Raw genomic sequence first — 23,261 nt, forward strand, 5'->3', positions numbered from 1 at the left:
ATTTCTTGCCTTAATTCTTAATATACTAATAGTTCAAATATACATATTTAATATATTTATATGTTTAAGGGTTTTCTGTATTATATTATTATAAAGAGAGCTCAAGAAGCATTTGCACAATGCCCCCAAGGCAGGGGGTGGGATTCGTGGGGCATCCTGAACAAGGCCAGGACTCGATGATCCCTCCAAATCAGCATATTCTATGATATAGTTAATATATTTATTTCTAATTAATTTCTAATATTTATTTCTAAGTTTTAATATTTATTTTTTTATTACTTCAGTTAACTAACTTGCCTCAAGAAGTTGACACGGTAAGCTACAGTTCTTCCTTAAAAACAGTTTTGCGAGCATTCCATCACCCATGCATCATTTCCTGTCCTCTCCACCTCTCCTTAAGCCCACACTCTTATTGCATTAATTTATGTTGCGGCATTAAACCTGTACAGAATCTAAGTGTCTCTAAGGACACTCGCATCACTTTTCATTCAATCACTGAAGATGCTACAGTTCAGCCTAAGCCAACAGGGAAGGCACAGGAGAATGCAGATGGTTTTAACTAAAGCTGCACAATCTCCCTGCACCATGGCAGGTGCTGAGTCTGCCCCAGTTCTGTACCTGTGAGAACACAAGGGTTAACTCACCCTTGCACCTTCGCCCCACCCAAACCCATGGCACTGCCACAGCTCATTTTACCATACATATGAAACCCTTCCTTCACTAGAAAAACTAAAAGCTTCATGTTGGAAGGCTGCAGGGAGAGCAAGGCCCTTCAGCCACTCCCCACTGAAATCCCAATCCGTGGTCAAATCAAAGCAGACTTGCTTTTTAAAATCAGGCTGGCTTAAAGTTCTCCACTGCTAAGAGTTTCTAAAAACTGGATTCTGTGTGGCTGATGGATACTAATAATATAAAAGAAGGGTTTTCTCCTTCTTTCCCAAATACTAACTAGAACTGTGAGACAATCTTAACACTTCAATTTCCACGTGTAACCAAAAGAGGCAAGTTTTGCCACTCCATTTTAGAGGCATGCTAATATCTTTCAGTTATTCTTGGAAATAAGCACACTGCCATCAAACAAATTTAATTTTTCATCTGAGGAAAATTCTGTTATGTAATTACACACTTGTAATAAAGGAAACAAACACCCCAACAGACTTTTCATCTATGCAGAGAAATACAATTTATTTAAATAATCCCTGATCCGGGTCTTCTTGCACAAAAATAAATTCTTCAAGAGGGGTTTGATGATTTGTCGGCCAACAGCTTCTCTTGCATGTGTAAACTATAACAGTTCCAAATTCCACTGACAGATCTAAAAACAAAGCAACACAGGTACATAAGGGTATGAAAAGTGACATAATCAGGGGCTATAGTTTACCACCAGACTTCAGTCTTCGCACAGATTAATTCAGTCTCCTGTGTAAATAGCATTTTCTAATGTTAAACATATTAAAGGCAGCTGGATCAGAATTTTTGAAGAGATTTTTTAAGTGTCTGCATTCTTATCTCACAGTATTTATTATTTTCCAAGCCTCCTTTAAGAGGCCATAAAGACAAATACTCCCAAGGCCATGGAATTATCCCTACTGCAGTTATTAAAGTTCACTAGTGAGCAACTCAAGCTGCAATCAGAGTCTCCAGAAAGCAGAGTTCTCTCTGCTCAGTGAAATCTGTAATGGAGACAGAAGATTCTCCGAACACCATCACTGTGGTTAAACACGTGTGGGTAGCTGGAAACAACCCCAATTGCAGCTCACTTCCCTTTTCCCAAAAAGGAGACTGTTACAAATACTGATTCAACCAAGTCAAGCACCTGAGTCACTCTGGAGCATGCTGACCAACGTGGGCATCAGCTGGAACTCAAACACTCTGCTGCTTCCACAGTTACTGCAGGCTGGAATATCCTGGTCCAGGTTGGCTGGAGGACACGTGATGAATAAAGGCTGACCATCCCAAGAGTATCTGGGAGAAGACAGGGAGGAAAAAATAGTAATTTTTTAAAATACCTAAAGTTGGTAGAAAATCTTAACATGTTGGCAACAGTGTTCAGGATTTGCTGAAATCTCTGAACCTGCTTCAAGTAGAAAACATGGCTGTGAATCAGAAGCTGTAAAGGAGCCATGAACTAAAAAATAAAGATGGGGGAAATACTTGGTAGGTTAATGCCTGGAAAATCTTAAGGAAAGAGCTGGATTTAGAGGAGACAAATGCTTTGAATGGACACCTCCAAAATATGCTGTACCCAAATAATTTAATCAAGCAAACTATCCTGAAAAACAGAATCCTAAGCAGTGGCAGTAAAAGATGAAATTCAACAAGTAAAAGATTTAACACCAAACTGGTCTCAAAACCATCGTAGCTATGGCTCAGAAGGGATAGATAATTTGTAAGAGCTATCAAAGCTTTGCAGCTAACAGGAACAAAGATCAAGGATGGTTTCCACCTTGGAATGCCAAGCAGGAGACTCTGTGCTCTGCTGAAGGCCAACAGGACCCTGCAGGCAGGGGAAATGGGAGACTGAGAGCACACTGACAGTCCCCAGGGAGGGCAAAGAGTGGCTACAGAAAGACTGCAACCAGGGACAGCCCAGGGAGCACCAGAGCTGATGTTTTAGAGGAATGGCAAATTCAAAGAGCACAATACCACAAAGTGACAGATGCAGTGAAAAGCTGTCTGAAAATGCTACTTGCACTCTGCATTAGAAAATCTCCTGTGTAATCTTAGACAATTAATAAAAATTTCTCATGTTTCTTTTCTGTCTAAGCAGTCAATCAGACTTCTAACTCCTCATCAAAAAGGGCCCAGTTAGTTCCACCTGGTACCAGAAAGTTGGTAAACAAAAGCCCTGTCACTACACTGAGGCAGCCTGACCAGACAGGCAACCACTGGACTCCCTGGAACAGTTGGTGCGATGCATGAAAACCTGTATTTTCTGCTACTATGAATGACTTATGATTTACTGTCTGCCATACTCCCATTCAGAATTAACTCCTCTCTCAGGAAGAACAGCTACTCTGAGGTTACACCTGCTTCTGTTCTAGGAAAAGCAACAGATGCACAGGACCTGAAGACTGCTGGGTGCTCAGGGGAAATCACAATGAGCTGCAGATCTGGGGCTCTAAAAGAAGTAATTCCTTGCAGGACAGACATTAGAAATTCCAAATAGACCAAAACATTTCAGAGCAGATAGCCTTGGAAATCTATCACAACATCACACCTCTGTGTTATACTTCCACCTCAACAGTGTCTCTTGGAAACCTCTGAGCCTGGATTTCAGTGAGGCTTCAAATACAGTCAGGTATTCAAATACAGGTCTTGTGCCAAAGGTCTCCCATAGCCACAGCTTAGGTCTCTGATCCTGCTTTGCTTCTCATCTACTTCATATAAAGAAAACCCATCCAGGGACTGAAGTCTGACCAGAGACACGGCAGCAGCCTCCATAGCAGGTTTGGGGTTTTATTTTGTTAAGGAGTTAAAACATACATATATTTCCAATTAAAGAATTTATTTTGATGTACCAACCACCCATGCCAGTGATTTGTATCTCCCTGTTACAACCAGATTATCAACATACCTTAGAATCTGTTCAGGACACACAGATATTCTTTTCATGAATTTATGGAATGTGTGGTCCCAGCTTTTGACTTCACTCTTCTCATATTTTTCATTACCATCTTCACCAGCAAAACTGTATGAAGACAAGAAACAAACTGTCCAGTAAGGTTTTCAGTATGACATGAATGCTTTAAATAAGGAATGGTTACTATAAACTCATATATTAAATATAATGAAAAAAAAAAAAAGATACACATGTTAAGAGAAAATTCCTGTTAGAGGTCGCAAGTGAACATTTTGCTTCTAGATCTTTGGATTCTGGTGACTTACAATTACTAACAGTGTTTCAAACTACCACATGAGACTCAAATCCACCAGATACCTGCTTTATTCCATCAAAAACCCCTTCCTCTAATAACTTCCCAAATATTTTTGTGGTTTTTAAATTATGATGTTTTCCTTTTCAATTTTGAATCAAGCATAATTAAAGTTCTACAATTTTATAAAAGTCAACTGAAATCAACAGGACCACCACTGCTCAAAAGTCTTCCACGCAGATTCTGCAGTGGACAGCAGCTTTGGCTATAAACAAATTCAACGCTGTCCACAATTCAGGCACAAGTGGTCAAAAGTCCTCACTGTGACCACTTAAGTTAAATATTTTACTAAGAAAATACTTTCAGTAACCACATTCAATTGTTTTTTTTCAGGCAATCTTTACTAAACTTTCAGGTGTCTTACCATCATCCCAGTCTCTAGCCAAAATCCCTAAAAATTAAACACTTAAAAATGCAACCAAAATGAAAGAAAAGCTTTAGCCCTGCAAAGAAAAAAAGCGTGAAATGTCATGATATGAAGTCATGCCACTTAGCATGGATACTGTTTCAGAGCTTAATCATCCATTGCACCGCCTGGAGCCCATAAACACTCCAAGTGCTCAGCCACTCAGAAATAGCTACATCTTGGAGTAACTCCAGATTTGGCAGCAGTGGGGGCACTGTTCTGTTCTTCCTGCACAGCACACCAACGGTTCCCAAAGGAGCTTCCAGACAACATCATTCAGGTTTAGTGAGAGTCCTGTTTAGATTATCAGTCAGCATACAGGAAGCCAAACAATTCCCTCAGTCTCACCATGAAATCCAGACTTGTTCTCACCTTTCTGACATCATCTGCTCCAAGTTAACACACTCCCTCTGCTGATACTCTTTCAGTAGCTTATCTGCATGATCTGTATCAAGCAAACCCATGTAGTCTTCCTCATCAACAACATTAATGTAGAAGGGCTGGAACACAGGAGCTGAATCAGCCACTGCCATCACCATTTCCTCACTGGCTGCAGGATGTGTGTCCTGGGGACCTGGGCCATGGGCAGGCTCAGACAGGTGGAGCTGCTGGAGCTGGGATGCACACTCCACCTCACTGCTCACAGCTTTCTTTAGGCCAAGCAGCTCAAGGGAGGCACATGCAGGAGGCTCTGCTCCATCACAGGCTCCCCAGTCATCTGCATCTTCACACCAATCCTTTGCAGCAAAGTTTGATTCTTGTTTCTGAGAACCACAAAAAAAAATGAAAAAAGGAAGAGAACATTGCCAAGGTACGCCACCCTGACGCCCTTCAAATTCAGCTTATAACAGGTGAGAGAACTGAGACCTTAACCTAATGATCAGTGTTATTGCACCTACTCTCCTCACTGTGGTACTTCCCACCAAACCCACGTTTACTTCTCACACCAGCAGCTATGGCAAAAACATCTCACACTGCAAAATCAGAGCAAGAATTCATCAGCCCTCTGAGAGGCCCTTGTGCCTCCTGCTGCCATGCCCTGGCTGTGGCACAGCCCCTGCCAGCTGAAGCAGCTACTACACCCAAAGGGCAAACTACAGAAGGAAATAATAATAACACCACCATTATTTTACCAGAGTAAAAGCTCTTTTACCACAAGCCAAGCTTTCACTTTGCAAATGCACCAACTATATAAACACTCCCTTGCCTGCCTCCACTAGTTTGGTGCCACCCTACTCTTCCAACCTGCTTTAGACAACATGCCATTTTTCCTCACAAGTATATTAATAATAATTCAGTTACACTAATTAAAAAAAGCTCGTGTTAAATTTGCAGAGATCAATTTAAAATAGAAGACAAAAAAGCAGGTTAAAGATCCAAGCCTAAACGGTACAGCCCAATCATCTGAAGTTGAAAAATAAAGTTTAGTCAGCTGTATCAGTTTTGGCCATACAGGTGGACTGCAATGTCCACTTTAAAACCAGCTTGACGAAGATCTCAAACAGTAAGTTAAACACTATTTAGCTGTCTTATAGTAAACGGTGTAGTGCAATGAAAAAAACTCCGTGCCCACGACTTCTCCACAGAATGTGACTGCAAGCCATCATAGAGTGCAGCTTCTGGAGGAAGGCTCCGGCTATCGAAGCAAGGAGATGGCAGAGTGCGCAGCTCATTCTGGTTGAGAGCTCGCTCCCTGCAGCCCCGGCACAGCCCGGGCAGGCAGAGCTGAGCTGTACCTGTTCGACGCTGCCATCTCGGGCTTGTTTATCCTGGGCCTGCGAGTACTGGGAGCGCAGCACCTTCCAGCTTCGGTGCGCCGGGCAGAGAGAAACGGAGGGCGAGAGGGACAGCGGATCAGCGGCAGGAATAACGAATAACAGCAGCAATAACACCAATACCAATACCGATACCAGCGGGATAACAACGCTCACCTGCGGGCGGCTCCCCAGCAGCGCGGCGCGGCGCAGGCGAACACGTGGAGCGCGCGGTGCGCGGGGCTGCGCTCCAGCGGGCAGTACGCCTGCACCGCCAGCGCCAGCGCGCGCCCGCACCCCGCGCACCGCGGCGGGCCCGCCCGCACCGCCGGCATCCAGTCCTGCAACACCCACAGCACCGCTCAGGCCCGGCCGGGGCTCGCCCCTCGCCCCGCGCCCCGCGCCCCGGCCTTACCGCGGTGCCGCCCAGCTTGTTGGTGGCCCATGCGGGGAGCGGCCCGGCCGGGCCCGGCCCCGTCACGGCGGCGTCGCGCAGCCCCAGCAGCACGGGCGGCCCGCCCGCCATGGCCCCGCCGGCGTGCGCGCCCCCGCGGGCCTGACGCCGCCCTCGCGAGCGCTCCGTGCGCGCTCCCGAACGGGCCCTTCGTGCGCCGCTCCCGGCATCGATTCCTTCACTTTCTGCGCACGAACGGCGCCGGGCGGCAAATCCGCGGAGCGAGCAGCATGGCTGGCAAAACTTTCCGCTGTTTACACCTTTTAACAAACAAAGACATTAACGTGCGCTGGTTACAAGGTACGTGGTTCTCTTATTAATTAGCATTCTCTTTCCTGTTGGTTAATGGTCACTTCTCGTGGGAATTACTGCCGTGCTCTATCCTTCTCCTGCTTTGGCTCGCTGCTTTCCTGTGTGGAGCTCCATGACCTGGTGCTCCTGATCTGCCCCTGCCGCAATTCCCCTTTACCTGCTCCGAGCTGATCCCACACAGCTGCTGAATTGCCTTTATTTGTTTCTTCCCGTGGCCCATGAGTTCTGCACTCCTCGTGTATCGGTGGAAATGCTTCTCCCCGAGCTCTGTTAACCTCCCCCGGGGCTGAGATCACTGGGGCACGTCCAGCCCCAAACTTAACAGGGCAATTCTGCTGACCACGAATTTGTGTTTCCAACAGCTGGACATCACTTAGAGCTCCTTGGCCGCTCTGTTTCACGGATTAAATCTCTCTCCTTCTTGATTAGGCTTGAAAGTTAGAAAGATCAAACAGCAAAAATCGTCCTATCTTAATAAAAGCGTACATATTTCACACTTGGCACCAAGATAATTTGAGAAGCAGGACTGGCACAGAACAAACATACTTGGTGACCACTTGGAAAAGCAATCATAGTAATTATGGATAAATAATGCACTTTAAAAATGTTATTATTGACAGGAAGTGAAAAACAGAACAGTAGCAGCTCTTGCTGAATATTATCAGTAAATATACTGATAATAATTTCTTCAAATATAGGCGCAGCTGGGAATCTATACGAAGTGACCATGAATACTAAACCTATTAAATAAAATGAGGTTTGGAACATAATGTAAGAATCTGCTGCTCAAATGTAGGTTATACACTGTGGCCATGGTGTCATTCCTTTCTCAGCTCTTTGACAGTGTACCAGTCTTTATATTTGGGGTTTAAAATCCACAGATGGACAGAACACTTCCTCTCACACAGTCAGAAACTGCTTTGTTATCATGTGTGCCTAATAACATGCCTGCCTTCTACACAGGAGTTATACTCATGGCTTTGCATTCCCAAAGACACGGGATTTCTTCTGTCTTGTTTTTTGTGAGTGCGCAAGGACAGACATATTGATGCAACAAACACACCAATGATGGATATAAAGGCTGTGTCAGACCAAAGCCAGCGAAGAAATGTGTGACAGAACGAGCAGTATGGTTGCTGCAATTAGCTGTTGCTAATTGCAATGACTGATGGATTCCAGAGGTTATGGAAAACGCACAAAAGGGGGTGGCCAGGTAGTGCAGATCACGCTGCTTGAGATCCACAGGTGTGCAAAAGCAAGTGAAACCAGAGGTGAGGAGGAAGAAGAAGACACCTACAGAAGGTCACCACCTGCAGCAGGAGCTTGGGCTGTCCCTGTGAGAGCCCCCTGGGGTGCTATGGGATGTGGGAGCAGGGCACCAGTTAAAGGGGTAGCTAGAGTAGGGCTGTTTGTGTGTTTGTTTGTGGTCCTGAGGAGAGCTCTCCTGCCTTCCTGGATTCCCACATTGTTGCTTGGTATCCTGCTTGTCATGTAACTTGGCAAGAAAGCCACATCACTCCCTGTGTGCCCTGGCCCTTCCACAGCTGTGGGAGGCTGGGGGTGCACACTCTGCATGTCAGATCTTCTCTCATGCAGGGAACACCACCAGCCTTTGCTCCCTGCTCTGCCTCTGTGCTCTGAACTGTACCCTGCAGTCCTGCCAGCACTGCATCTTCCCTCCAGCCGCTGGACTGGGAATTTGCCAGGAAGGGTTGAAGGATGCACAGTCACACCCCAGAAGAGTTTGTGAAAGATCCTTAAGCCTCAGGTCCTGCACAGAAACCTGGAAGATTCATACCTGAAACCGTTTAGGTGGAAGAAAGAAACTGGGCACTTTTCTGGTTTCTTGGGTGTGACTTAACCTCTGGGAATTAGCCTCTGTCAACTCAGTGAAAGAAAAGGAAGTTCCGAAAAATCAAAGCAACATTTATTTAAAACAATTCACAAACCAATAAAACAAGTAGAACTTTTCTGTTCTCTTCTGTGAGATGTCAAGCCCACCTCACAGACGTAGTTTGATGGATGGTCTGCTGCCTACAGGCTATTTCCAGTTAAAGAAAGCAGAAGGAAGCCCTAGAAAGGACAACTGACCATGCTCTTCTGAAAGAAGAGGAGAATAAGCCTATTAAATAGTCTTGACAGTTATGGTATATTCAGTAAAGATAATTTCTTACAGATTTCAATTCATTTGTCCATTCCCACCTCATTATTCAGCTTTGATATGCACTGAGTAGGTACCATAGGTCTGTTTGGACCTGGAAAGATTCTGGGGGTTTTTTTTCTGCTTGCCTCGTTAAACAGTGATTTTTAGTCTGACAAACATTCTGAGTACCCCTTGTTTCTCTCCTTTCACTGTGATTAGGACAGCAGATTACACAACTGTGGGTTAGAAGGTAATTACTCTGCATCCTGACAAACTAATTTTGTTTGACTTTCCTTTTGGTTTTAAAAGTGAACTGTACCTTCCACAGCTCTTATAAATCTGTGTGTTTTCTCCTTCCAGTCTCAATTTGTTTCATGAGTTGTGCCCAAAACTCCACTCTGTGTTCTTTCAGTTTCTCTCCTGCTTTTTGCTCCAGGTCTATTCCCAGGTATTTTTCCTCCAGGTCATACTGAGGCCAATGGACCAAGCCCTCTCCATTGGGATTTCTGGAAATAATAGAAGGAAAAGTTAGCTCTCCATTTGCCAATTCATTGCTTTCTGACTGCTGAGGTTCAGAGCATTTCAGAAAACCAACAGGAGACCAGATTATGTGATTCTGGTACCTGAATAAATGGACAGTATTTTATGAAAATGCTCAATATTGAAACAGCAAAAGAGTAATAGTTGGTATTAATTTTAGATCTAAAGCTCCATTGTAGATGGAGTAACAGCTCTTAGATTTTTTTTCTCCTTGTGTCTGCAGGTTCTTTTCAAAGACCATTAAGAAGAGAAATTGCTTCAATATTTCTCTTAAGTTCTGCCTAATTTCTAGGAACCACCATATAAGTACTGCTTCAGGCAGGTAAGTATGTTCTGGGCAGCAGAGACAAAACATGAGCTGTAATTAGCATTGTGATCCTCACCCATTTTTAGCAAAGTTGGTCCAGTATCTCATAACAGTTCTGCTAAGTTTATTTTCTTCTTTTGTAGCACCTCCTGCAATGGGAGAGATGAAATGGCCACATTAGAAAGTAATTAATTAGCATTAGCTATATAAATTACAACACTTTTACTTGTTGCCCTGAGCTATTGGAGTTTTTTTCTGCAAGAGAACTGCAGATGAAGGATGTAATGAAAAGTATCTAGTACTGAAGACAGAAAATGTTTATGCTCATAGTAATGCTTATGATATATAATTATGCTTATAATATATATAATGCTTATAAGAGAGAAATTCTATTCTAAAACCCTGCATTAATTAAAGGGAGTAATAACAAAGTTCTAAAAGGAATATGGAGTAAGCATGGGTACATCACCAGCTAAGAATGGCTTTCCAAAGACAAAGGAAATCTCAGCTCCATGATCTGCTTTTACAAACTCTGGTACCAAACCTTCCAGTGAACTTGCTCGATGTTGGAATTCATAAAAGTAGACGGGGTTGCCAGCATCTAGAGGATACAGAAAATTGCTAGGTTTGAAAGCTGAAAATACCTGCTCCAAAGATTATAAACTTTAATTAAAAACTGTTTTGGTTAAATGAAAAGTTCTTTGGATAGTGAAAAGTGCTGCACACTGTCCACACCATCCCCAGATACAATTCTGCAGTTGTTCTGAAGCTGCTGAGTTACCTCTGTGGTGTCTGGCCACTTCCACAGCTGAGATGACAAAGTAGAGGTCTCCCATTGCATCCAGGAGGCCATCTCGGACCTGAGCAGGGCTCTCTGCATCCACCAAGTACTCCTTGTACACTCTGTCAGCAACTTCAGACACAGGGCCCTGTAACAGCAATAAAAAGTACTTCTAATGATAATGAACATCAGCAGCAGTGAGTGAGTGTGGCATCTGCACGTGCCTGGCTAATCCCCAAACATCACCTTTCAGAGAAAATCCTCAGATGTGTCAGAGTGTGGCTCAGAGCTCGGGACTGGAGTCACACAGCTATGGATACAGGTGATTTCAGGGAAAAGAGGGGTGCAAGATCAAAGGATCAAACACCTTTAGATAAATAGTCAGCGATGCTGATCTTTCTCCCTCCTGTGGAAACAACCCTCGTAACAGCAGAGAAATTCTGCTGGATTTTATAAAATCCATTGATTGTTGTAAATGACCATAAATTCTCCTGTTCAGAATTAGCCTGGGCTCTGCATTTCTAAGTTCATGGTGGATGTTTTTGTCAATGAATGATCCCTTGCAAGTACTGGCCCTGCTTATAGAGTCCTTAATTCTTACCTCTTAATCAGTATTTTTCTACATAGTAGTTTCAGGAGAGTACAAAGGCACCACAAAGCCAAGAGATTTGTAAATGACAGGGAAGCAAAACCTCAAAGAACCTGAATGTAGGTGTCAGTGCACCCTAAACCTCTCAGGCTTTCCTTTTCAGTGCCCAGCTACTGCTTTAGGAGGTTGTGTCCCATAGGTCTCCTGTCATACCTGCTGGTACTTTGCATGTCTTGCATTACCTGGGGGTATCTAAAATGACCCAAGAGACCTGTGTTTAGGTACCTGCATCATTCCTGGATTCCCACAGAACTCCTTTTTAAGAAGAGGGAGGGCCATCTAGGCTGGAAATTTAGAGAGTATTTTCAGTCACTAGAGGTAACAGGAATGTAGCAACATCTCTGCCCATTTCTGCCCCAATTCAGGGAGCTGCCCAGCACAATGACATTTCCCTGTGAAATATGTCCCTCTAGGGGTAAAAAACAGCCAGACCAGCAAAGAAGCAGCACTGGGTTATTCTGAAAATGGTCTCTTACCTTAATTACTAGTGCTAAGTTGCTCTGTAAAATTTGACGTGCAACATCTTTGTCCAGACCATCCATGAAAGGAGGGTATTTCATAATCTGTGTGATAGAGAGAATCATACTTACTGAAAAAGCTTCTATTTACAAAATGATGTTTAAATAACACCATTTTAAGTGTCTTACCATAGGAAGTACCCATCCAAATTCACAGTTATTTACTCCTATTATGTATGGGACTGCACTGATTGATTTTTCAGATAGTAATTCCCTGGGACTCTTGGGAAAAAATGCACCATCTACACATGCACTGATGAAAAAGAAATCCTGAACAAAAAGGGAAAAAAGAAAAAGAAAGCTTCATTAATACATTCATTACGCTTCTAAAAGAAGTTCAAATTTAACTGCAGTTCCAAAGTGAAGCCAAATGAAAAATAGAAGAAGTAATGGTATCCAAGGCATCTTAACATTTTCTCTGACTGATTTTCTGCCCTAGGCAGGAGATTCTGTGAAGATTAACATTATATTTCTAATGTTTGTGAAACAGAAGTCATTATGTTGAATTTACATCTTTTCTTAGTTCAATATGGCCATGGATGTGTGGAAGAGTGGGGGAAAACAATTTCTGTGTGGATGTTTCAAAGGCACGTAAGCATTGTGATAAGAGCTTTTTAGTAGGACATAATATGTGATTTGATTTTCAGGTTCTCTAGAATAATATGTGACATTTTCTTTTCCTTGCCCTGGTTGAACATGACAGTAAACCACAGGTAGCTCCAAGTGCATGCAGAATGGAAGGGCAGGAACCTGTTTGCACTTCTCAGGTGAGGCTTTGCTGCAGAGCTGCAGTGCTGTTGTGTCCTGAAAAAGTCAAGAAAGTAAAATTTTACATCCACTTCAGGTTCTTCTAATATTAAAGTACACAGAGTGTTCTCTGTTATGAAAAAGTCTGAGATGTCATTTAAATGCAATACGTACCATTTTCAATATTACCTGTATTAGTTCTTCTTCTGTTTTTCCTCTCAAGCATTCAACCATTTCAGCTGAACTGGATTTTTCACAGCCAGAGACAGCAGCAATTTTCTGCAAGCAGTGAAAACAAAGAGTTTTGGACACATTTCCTCTCTCTGGCTCTATGAGACACCGAGTCCAGCAGGAACAGCTGAAGCTCCTGCACAAGAGTTGCTGGAGCCTGGCTTGTCCCAGCTCCAGAGGGAGGGCACTGGAAGCCCTCACAGTCCTTCATACCACAGGCTGGGCAGAAGAGAAGGAGAAAACCTCTGCCTCCAGATTTTTTTTGATACAGAAATACTCTTAAGACAATTCTGGTAAATAATATGCTGGGCTGAGAAGGCTGGGTGACATAAAGGAGTTAGAGAATAAACCATCTGCAGGGTAGCAGAGAGCACGTTCTATCACTCTTGCTGATGTCTTTTTGGCTGGAGCAAGAGCTGTCATTAGAGAGAGCTGTCTGTTTTATGTTTTATGCCAGGTTCTTGGAAATTGTTCCTTGTAGTTGAAGAGAAAAGGAAGGGGTGGAATCTGGTACTTTTCAAATTAAAAAAAAAAACAACTGAATAACGTCTTGTTTATTTGCCCACTACAGGCGTCAAAAAGGAAGGGAAGAGAAGAGTATTCCAAGTTTAATACCATTTTCCAGCCAAAAATTATACATTGACTTTTCTTGAAGAGACTACATGTTACAATATTCCTTTGCATTTCATTCTTCTCTCTTTATGGATATTTAGATGTTTGAAAAGCAACATATCATTCAACATGTACTATATGCACACAGAAATACTGTCTTTAATGACTGACTGTTTTGTTTCATAAGAAAAAAAAAAACGTTTCTATATTTTGGACCAAACAACTTAAGATACGCAAAACTATCTGAAAAAAAGTAATTAAAATTACCACAAATACCCACTTTTGCATCCTCCTTAGGCTGGTCAGTGAACAAGCCCAGGGCTGCAGTACCACTCTCTGAAATGGCCTTGTGGAACAAGCCCTTGGCCAGCGGAGATAAAACCTGTGAAAAAGCAAGAACAAGCATGACAAGCGCTGTGTTCTGCCCAGTGATTTTTGGATTGCAGTGTCAGCAGTGGGCACTTGGAACATTTTGAAGGCCCATGTGGTAGGAGTGTTCTTGTGTAGCCTCTGACCACAGCCCAGCTGTGCAGAGTGCTTTGGCTCGCAGGGATGAGGAGTGCAGCTGCCTTTCCCCTCCCACTGCACTTTGCTTCCAGCCCTCGCAGCGCCACACTGCAAGCCAGGTACAGACTGAACGTGCCCAAGGCAGTCTGGCTCTGCTGCAGACGGGCAATAAAGAGCTTTTGGCCAAAGGAAACGGGCATTTCTATCCCATGTACAATAACCCTGGTTTGGCCGTGTGATCTGTACCAAAGTGTGAGGGACTGGAGAAGGAGAGTGTCGCAGCCAACGTGCTCCGTGTTGAAGTAAAGGTTTTACACAATCACTGGATCACAAACTGCAGGGCTACTTCAGCTATCAGCACTGTTCATCTTGATCACTGCACAAGTGGCTGTCAAAGCAAACAGAAAATGGGCAAGAGTCCACAACTCCTCTTAAAGGACTCTTACCATGAGATTAGACTTTGAAGGTTTTTTTACATTGGAAAAAAACCCAAACCAAGCAGAATTTAACTCAGCAGATGAACAATAACATTCTGCTACTTAACTGTGACATTTGCATATGAAAATTGCACATTTTTATCAATCAAAATCTGTATTGTTTTGCTGTGCTGTTGCCTTGTTGTTGTCAAAGACCCAGGTGATGTGTCACTGTAACACTGTCCCTTTTCTCTCATTGACTTCTCATGCAGATACTGAAAATGGATGGAGGGGGTTTTTTTCCCCTAAGTAATTAAAATCATTAAAATTCAATATTACTGTGAACTTACAAGGGCACCAACACTGATTCCTCCTGCAGATTCTCCAAAGATAGTGACAGATCCTGGATCTCCTCCAAAATGTATGATATTTTCCTGAATCCACTGAAGAGCTGCCACTTGGTCTAAATATCCCCAGTTACCTCGGGCATGCTCATCACCAGTGCTGCAGGGAGAGAACAGATTTGTTTAAATGCCCAGTGCAAGCAAAAAGGCAGAGGAGAATACAATCTGTGGTGTGAGAACTCATCTGCCACTCTCTACACAAAACTTCTCTACACAACTGACAAATGAATGGCTTGGAAAGCCCTGAGACTGGAGCAGCAACCCCACAAGAACAGATCTGGAAGTGCCTTGGGACTGGAAATTGTCCCCAGCTCTTGCAGATGCAGTTCAGAAATGTTTCTTTGCATAAGCAAGTCTTCTACACATCTCACATCTTACAAAGGCTTTGCACACATCATTTTGGAAACCACTTAGGAAAAACTGAGATGACCCATCTTACCTAAAATATCCAACAATACCTAATCTGTATTGAATTGTTACAACCACCACATTGTCAAAGGCTGCTAATGCTGAGCCATCATATGATGAAGCTGCTCCAAAAACTAATCCACCTCCATGGATCCATACTAAGACCTGGAAAGAGAAAAACAGGATCAACCCAGCACGGGTATGAGCTCCCAGTCATAAAAACTAAATATAACCCAAGATATAATATTTTGTGCTGTTTCACCCCCGATTCTTTCTGATCACATTTGACAAATTGTAGAAATCTTTTGAATCTAAGGCCTGCAGGCCTACAAAATGGCATTGATTTTGTTAAATGCCTACACTGTGTCAGTGCCCTGTGACTTTGGACAGATCATTTAGATTAAATCAAGCACTGCTTAGCTAAAATGCCAATAACAATTTTACTTGCAAAATAGGACTTTGTGTCTCTTCTTAATTTCAGCTAATATTTGCTGGGCTAAAGCATGTCAGTTGATCATCACTACAAAACTGCCCCTGCATGTGTGCTCATGGCACAGGTTGAAGGTTTGCTGTCAGATAATTTTTGTCAAGGTATTATAGGGATTTTGCTTACAGGCAACTTCTCCTGTTTTCCTGTAGGAACGGGTGTGTACACATTTAGATACAAGCAATCCTCAGATATTTGGAGAGGAACTTTTTCTTTTCTGTTGGTAATCAAGTCTGAAAACCTCTGTCCTTGTTCTTTGTCCTGTAGACACCTGGATAAATGAAAAAGTAACAAGCAACAGAATTAACTCAAACACGAAAGCTGTGAAGAGAAGCTTTTTTGTACTTCCACAACAAAATGCCATCCAGAAACTGATCTCTAGCACATTTCTAGATTGGTATCAACTGCAAACATAGTATTTTTTTTTGTTTGTTTTTAATATATTTGCTTCCTTTGGCCTCTCCTTAATGAGATCTGTAAAAATAAAGCCACTGCAATACACAGTGATGTGCAGACACAATTTTGCATGTTTCAAAATATCACAGAAATATATCAGCAAATACATATGGCTGTAAATTACTTCAATGAAAATATAAATTAATCATTTACATCTCCAATAGCTTTTTATGCTGCAATGGTAGATATTAGGATTGAGACACTGAACAGGGGCAGTAGGACAAAGGGAGTGAGACATTTACAACATAAATTAGAATTGTTCTGCATTTCTTGTGTACTCTTTTAAGCACTTGACTCAGCATTTTTTCCGTAACGTTGTATTCCAACATTTCCTGTTTGTTTCTGCTCCAAAGCTTTATAGTGATTGATAAGTGATGGCCAAGTGCTCCTGAGCCAGAGCTTTATTTGTAAAGTGCTGCTCCATATCAGTTGATCACTGAGAACGTGAAACAGCAACTTTCGATAAAGAGAGCAGCTCATAAAGTGTCCTTAGAAATGCATCCCCTGTAACAGCTGCAGGTGCAACAAGAGGGCACCAAGGAATTTCTCTTCATGGGTGGCCCTGTGTGTACATCAGTGTCATGGCATTGCATACAGTATAACATTTCTAAAGGTTTTATCATTGCCTTACATTGGTGGGTAGGAAGTGGCATCTCTGACACCTTCCCATGGCTCAGGTGCCTGGGGTGCAGAGAACCTCAGTGATCCAACCGGAGGCTTAGCAAAAGGAAGTCCCAAAAAGACATTTACAGTCCTCTCAGCAGTGTCCACTTTGAATTGGTACCCACGGACTCTCCCGTATTTGGTCTCTGCTTCTGGTTGTTCTGTGGGACAGAAGTGCAAAATCATGTAATTGGTCCATTTGTAAGTAATTTCTAGATTTGCTATGTAAAGATACAGCTTTTGTCTACTTAAACAAGTAGTTTTTATACACAAAGCTTCAACAAATTCTAATCAGATTTAGCAGTACACTATTCTAATCTGCCATTTTGTTTTACTAATTTGATTACTAGTGTTTACTCATTTAAATTTTAGATTTACTAATTTATTCTAACACTCTTTATACTTTTATTAAATCAGTATAGCTGAAATTATTTCAGCCTTCATTTTGATTTGTCTGTATGTACAATCTCCTTCAGGTATTTAATATGTATTGTCTTACAACACATGCATTAGTGGTTGCATATAGATCGTAACGTTTTATTTTGCCTTGAGCTGTTAGATAAAAACCCAGCAAATTGCTCTCATTTAGAAAAGACAATGAACAGAGAAAATATATTCCAGACCCTTGATAGTATGTACAGCCAAAAGAAAAAGCTTCTAACATACCTAAAAAAAAATCTGGCACAAACAAATCCTGTTAACCTTTAAGCAAGACTAATTTTAAGATCTGTGTCAAAGTTCTAATATCAAATTACAGATATAGTACTGTGGCTGCTTGGCCTCAGCAGGCAAGATTTTGGGACGGGGATTTGATTTTGCTATTTGCAAAGAAGGCAAATAAGACAAATGATTGAAAGCACATTAAAAACTGAAATTAATTCTTTGTTACTGCAGCTCAGTTTGTGTGCCCAGCTCAGCCCAGGGTTTGTGCCAAGCTCAGCCCAGGGTTTGTGCCCAGATCAGTGCAGGGCTTGTGCCCAGCTCAGCCCAGGGTTTGTGCCCAGAACAGTGCAGGGTTTGTGCCCAGCTCAGCCCAGGGTTTGTGCCCAGCTGAGCCCAGGGTTTGTGCCCAGCTCAGCCCAGGGTTTGTGCCCAGACCAGTGCAGGGTTTGTGCCCAGCTGAGCCCAGGGTTTGTGCCCAGAACAGCGCAGGGTTTGTGCCCAGCTGAGCCCAGGGTTTGTGCCCAGATCAGTGCAGGGTTTGTGCCCAGCTGAGCCCAGGGTTTGTGCCCAGCTGAGCCCAGGGTTTGTGCCCTGCTCTTGAGTGGCACCGGGAGGCAGCTGCAGGTGCCCTCTCGCCCTACAGGGACCAAAGGACAGGTGCCCCTGCGTTTACCTGCCGCCACCAGCGCAGTGCCCAGGACGAAGAGGATCCCTGCCAGCAGCGCCGCGTCCCTCGCCGATGCCATGGTGCCACTGGCAGCAGTCCCGCAGGCTGGGGCTTTATGGGCTCGCCCAGAGCCGCCTTACGCAAGGCAAACACGGATGAGGGGAGGGAGTGCTCGGGCTGCGAGCCAGGAGCGAGAGTGTCGGGCTGGCCTCGGGAACCGGAGTCCTCCTGCCCCGCGGGGCTCCTGCTGCCTCCCCACTGCTCCTTTCGAATCTCACAGAATCTCAGTCCCAGCCGGCTTCCAAAAGCTTTGGAATCAGCCTTGCATTGACCGGGAGCGGTGCCCTGCTGCTGCTGCACCGGCTGGGACAAGGACCGGAGCGTTTCCTCACCCTGCGCTACGCAGGCGCCAGGAAGGCTCCTCGATCCTACTTTAGTACATTCATGTCTTTTCGGTATTAAGATCTCAGTGTAAGAAACACAGTATAGCCGAGTCCGGACCAATACCCCTGAAAAGCGCATCTTTTCTGAAGCAAAAGTTGTGTGATTTTTATACTCATAAAAGGGTAGTTTCTGACAAAAAAAAAACCCAAAAAACAAAAAAAAAACCCAAAAAACCACCAAACCAATAATAGAAAAATCCCAGCTTTTACTCAGGGTGCAGGAGACACCTGTCACTCAGTTCTGTGTGTTCAGGGATGTTTGGTAGAGTGGTGCAATACAGTTTCAACAATAAAGAGATGAATTATCAGCTTTTGTAATGTGGGAGCAATATAAAAGGGTGGTATTTGGGTGGTAACTAAACATCTAATGCCTCTAGGAAATTCAGGGGATTTACTTCAAGACATTTCACATCCATAATTGAAGGATGATATGAAAAGAACAGAACAGCTGAATAGAGACTTTCTGCTCACATTAACTAAGAGGCTGTGTTGGTTTTATGCAAGTATTGGGCTCCGCCTTTTCTTATTTTTTTACCCTGACTCGGTAGCTCTTGCCCCGGAAAGGCAGTTTTGAAATTTCAGATCATGTGAATTCTCAGTTGTCAGAAAGAGCATTTCAAAGAGTCATATGATATGATCACAGAATGGTTTGGGTTGGAAGAAACCTCAAAGCTCTGCTCATCCCACCCCTGCCATGGCAGGGACACCTTCCCCTGTCCCAGGCTGCCCCAGCCCCAGTGTCCAACCTGGCCTTGGGCACTGCCAGGGATCCAGGAGCAGCCACAGCTGCTCTGGGAATTCCACCCTGTGCCAGGGCCTGCCCACCCTCACAAAGTGGAATTTCTTCTGTATGTCTGATTTAAACCTACCTTCATTGGTTTGAAGGCATTCCCCCTTGTCCTGTTGCTACATGCCTTTGGTAAATGCCGCTCTCCATTTTTCTTTTTGGCTCCCTTGTGGTACTGCAAGGGGCTCTAAGGTGTCTCCAGAGCCTTCTCTTGTCCAGGCTGAACAACCCAGCTGTCTCAGCCCATCTCCACAGGAGAGGTGCTCCATTTCTACAGATGCATTCTTGCTCTCACCTCTCTTTACAGCTCAGTGGGTTACAAGACCCAGCCTTTAAACTAGTTTAGCACATTATGCACCTGTTAGTTCTGAGTGCCTTGGCTGTGCTTGGGCACTTTATGCTCCAAATGTTGCTTGTGTACTTTACTCTTAATCTTCCTCTGTGTATGTGCACAGGTGAGATTTACAGTCCCTGGAGATAAACCCCAGTCAACTTTAACCTGGTTGCTCACAGAGCAAAGTGCTGGCAGGCATTGCAGGTGATGCCGTGCAGTGTGTGCTGTGTCTCCAGACTTTGCTGTGCCTCCAGCCTTTGCTGTGCTTGGGGTGGCTCCTGAGCTCTGCCCCACTGCAGCTCCTGAGGCTGAGGGCACAGCCAGTGCTCACTGCACTGGCAGATGGGAAATTCTGTCAATCTGGGCTGCTGAGAAAACAATGAGGTGAAAAACCTGGGTGCAAAATTACAGTGAATTGTGGCTCTATAGGTGTTCTGTGGCAGTCTTTTTGCCTTGATTCTCAAGTGACACTAAAGGTCAATAAAACTGGTCGGGGAGTAGTGTGCACTGCTTGACTATGCAGTCTATACAGTAATGACAGATGTGTGCATTGTCTAATGTAATTAATGGCACAGGAGCCTGGGGTACCAGTGATGAAGCTGAAAATAAGTTATCTTCTACCTGTATCTGTGTGATGATGGTTTCTGAGACACTTCTGAAGCACTGCACAGGAATAAACTCTGCCCTTCTGTTTGCCTGCTTGGGTGCTGCTGTAAATTCTCTCTGTGTCCTCTTACCTCTTTGCTTTGATTCCTGGCAAGGGAATATTGTTTCCATGCAAGGTGGAGCTGCACGAATCCCTTCTTGTGGCTCTGCTCCCATGCAGGTGGGCATTCATGCCTCAGCTCACTCATGACCCACAAGCTGCAGGAGGGGTCCTTTGCTGCAAAGCCAAATACCCTGTACCGTACCTGCTGCTCTCTCCTTTTGCTGTAACAAACTTTATTTTCAAAACCAGTTTATCTTCTATCTCTAGATTTTACTAGACTCCATCTGTTCCCATTTAATTTCCTTTTATTTTTCCCCTTCATTACTGTCTTGGTTTAGTTTTTCATTTCCCAGCCAATGTACCAAAAATGTTATAGTTTGGGTTTGCCAATTTTTAATATATTTACCTTTTGTTGTGAAACAGGAGTAAAAGCAAAGCAGGCTTAAAACTTAACAGGGGATAAAGAAAATCTTTACTAGCAACACAAAGAAAAAATAATAATAAATTCAGAGCAGATCTTCAGACCACTCCCTTCTTCCTCTTTTTCATATCTTAACAACATACAGAGACACTTCAGTTAATTCCTTACTTAAATAATCTTTTCCAGTTCACTTCAGGGAAAGGAGTTTCTTCTTGTTTAGCTGTAAGATCTTTTTTAAGAGAGGAAATAACCAGTTCTCTCTTGACTCCACGTTTTCATGATTAACAGCTGGCCCGATCTGCTATCATGAATTTCCTCCCACTTTACAGCCTTCCCAGGCCTGGGCTGTGGGCCGTGTTAAAAGTCATGGGGTATTACTGTTAAGGATGAGCTGCTCAAAGGCAAAAGTTTTCTTTAGCACTTCTCTCTGTTCATATTCTATTCCCAGAAACAGAGATCCTCTTCTTCCCTCGGGGTAAAGGATCTTCCAAACACTTCACACCTTACCTCACCCCCCTATGTCTTTCTCCATGGTTTAAAGGAATTTTTTCGTGTAGTACAGTCCACCCCTACAACTAACAAAAATATTTTTTTCAGCCATCCTTCATGGCATCTCCTCATTCTCCTTCCATCTAGAAACTTAGCTTTTACTTCACTGACTTTGGTGTATCCTTTCTGCTCTTTTTCCTCTCACCCAAGGAAAGATGAAAGTCTGTAAGTCTTATCTGAGCATTGGGAAAGTTAAAATCTCACACAGAAGTTGCAGGAGTTGGGCCAGGCCATGCTGGAGCCGTGTCAGGATCTCAGACCACCCAGGCCATGCTGGGGCAGGCCGGATGAAAATTGCAAAGTGCAGTCAGAGGAGAAACCGGTGCCAAGGCTGTGTCTCCATGGTTCCCTCCGGTGCCAATCGCCCCCAGCTCCAGCCGCAGCCCGGGGGTTCTCCCTGTGCCCTGCCCAGCACACAAAGCCCTGGGGGCTCTCCCGAACCGGGCCCGGCTGCCTCCCCCCAGCCCGTGAGGGCGGCCGGGCGGGCTCGGCCACCCCAGGGCTGCTCCGAGCCGGGGCAGGGCAGGGCAGGGCCCCCCGAGCCACGGCCACACCGGGAAAAGGGCGAGGATCTCAGCGATGGGCTCGGCTTCTTTTGGTTATCGGGGCTCATGGTTGGAAACGGGGCCCGGCAGCCTCCCGAGCCCACCCCTGTCTGCCCCGGGCCAGGTCGGTGTCACCTGGTAAAAATGCAAGACAGTTTTTCCCGGCCTTTACTTGCTTCAAAGGTGATTCACGGAGCGAACTGGCTTCTCCAATTGGTTTCTCAGGCTGTCAACAACTAAACCAGCCTCCAATTGGTTCCATCGATTCACAGAGGAAGTTTTCAGGGAGAAATACTTCTTGGTATCCCCTCCCCTCAAGTGCTTTTAAAGTAAAACCAGAACAATTACTATTTTATCTATATTTATTTTATTTATTTATATTTTTATTTTCCAAGCTTTTCTCTCCAATCTTTGTTCTACTCACTACTTCTCTGTCAAGTACCCACTCTGCAAAAAGTCTGAGCCCATATGCCATCCATAGGCTTAGAGAAGAAGCTATTCTGAAAATATTATGTGTGCAAACCAGTTTCTGCAAACTCCCCCATCTTGCTTACAGTAAGATAACAAAAAAAGGGATTTTAGATCCCTACGGCCTTGTCTGGAGATACTTTGGTGGATGGCCTGTATGCTTTGCAAATGTGGAGATTCATACCCCAGTGACACAGACTGGACTTGTAGAATCTGAGGACAGTGCTACTTACCTGGTGAGTACAATTCTTTAATCCTCTTTGGCATTAATTGAAAGAGATTTTGCAGCCTGCCCCCAATCAGTGAGTAATGCATAAGTGAAGGGTCAAAGAATCCTGCCACACGATGACCTTTGCCTCTTTGTACTTTAATGAACCTGTCCTGATTTCAATAGCTGAAAAAAAAAATAGACAAATATCACAGCCCCTGCTGGGGATTCAATGAAACTACAGAATATAAAACAGAGCTAGAGCCTCTGAAGCTTGGACAGCTTCACAGACTGTGAATCTCACCTCAGGAGGGCTCTGGGATAAGATAAGAACATTACAGTGCTTATCTCTACATAGAAATGAGTAAGATCTTCTGACATTTTCCACTGTGATTTATCTTTGGTGCTGGCCTGTGCAGGGAAGTCAGTTCAACCACACTTCTCTGCATACACAAGATGAGCATGTATTCTGTGCACACCCATGCAACACTACCTGTTTATCTCCTTTTAAAGGAGGGTTTCTGCAATGAAGATTTAGCAAGACTATTTTGAAACTATATTCCCCTCACACAACTTATGAGCTAAAACAAAGAACCAGGACAGATGCTTAGGAGGAAGTTCTGCTTACTAATACTGCTGTGCTAAAACAGTCACACCCTGCTCCTGAGTTCTGTCTGGGAACAGAACTTGGGCAAGAAAATGTAGAAAATCCCAGCCTACTTCTTCCAGTAAAGTAA

At 43.8% G+C, this 23,261-nt stretch overlaps 2 protein-coding genes and 1 long non-coding RNA gene across 4 annotated transcripts; 1 reads left to right on the forward strand and 2 right to left on the reverse strand.

The window, feature by feature from the left end:
• Nucleotides 1-1,184: 1,184 nt before the first annotated feature.
• On the reverse strand, nucleotides 1,185-6,714 carry PDCD2L (programmed cell death 2 like). Its single transcript, XM_062499858.1, has 7 exons — nucleotides 6,511-6,714; nucleotides 6,273-6,436; nucleotides 6,078-6,147; nucleotides 4,714-5,105; nucleotides 3,578-3,691; nucleotides 1,817-1,965; nucleotides 1,185-1,315 (listed from the first exon to the last, which is right to left on the reverse strand). The coding sequence occupies exons 1-7, from the start codon at nucleotides 6,619-6,621 to the stop codon at nucleotides 1,185-1,187; spliced, it is 1,131 nt and encodes a 376-aa protein (XP_062355842.1). The 5' UTR covers nucleotides 6,622-6,714.
• A 2,016-nt stretch (nucleotides 6,715-8,730) lies between these two features.
• On the reverse strand, nucleotides 8,731-18,847 carry LOC134048220 (fatty acyl-CoA hydrolase precursor, medium chain-like). 2 transcript variants are annotated; one of them, XM_062499857.1, is made up of 14 exons: nucleotides 18,067-18,847; nucleotides 16,699-16,891; nucleotides 15,738-15,882; nucleotides 15,156-15,289; nucleotides 14,663-14,816; nucleotides 13,670-13,771; nucleotides 12,736-12,825; nucleotides 12,550-12,603; nucleotides 11,929-12,069; nucleotides 11,758-11,844; nucleotides 10,633-10,780; nucleotides 10,321-10,452; nucleotides 9,928-10,000; nucleotides 8,731-9,510 (listed from the first exon to the last, which is right to left on the reverse strand). In XM_062499857.1, exons 1-14 carry the CDS (start codon nucleotides 18,137-18,139, stop codon nucleotides 9,336-9,338), a joined length of 1,701 nt encoding a protein of 566 aa, XP_062355841.1. In that variant the 5' UTR covers nucleotides 18,140-18,847; the 3' UTR covers nucleotides 8,731-9,335. The 2 variants fall into 2 exon arrangements, with proteins under 2 accessions (XP_062355841.1, XP_062355840.1); XM_062499856.1 differs by having other exon boundaries at nucleotides 12,721-12,825.
• LOC134048222 (uncharacterized) lies at nucleotides 9,776-12,896 on the forward strand. Its single transcript, XR_009933533.1, has 3 exons — nucleotides 9,776-9,866; nucleotides 12,503-12,566; nucleotides 12,770-12,896. It is a non-coding gene; the product is annotated as an uncharacterized LOC134048222 (long non-coding RNA).
• Nucleotides 18,848-23,261: the final 4,414 nt, after the last annotated feature.

Source organism: Cinclus cinclus, chromosome 11 (genome assembly GCF_963662255.1).
Source record: "Cinclus cinclus chromosome 11, bCinCin1.1, whole genome shotgun sequence".
Lineage (NCBI taxonomy): Eukaryota > Metazoa > Chordata > Aves > Passeriformes > Cinclidae > Cinclus > Cinclus cinclus.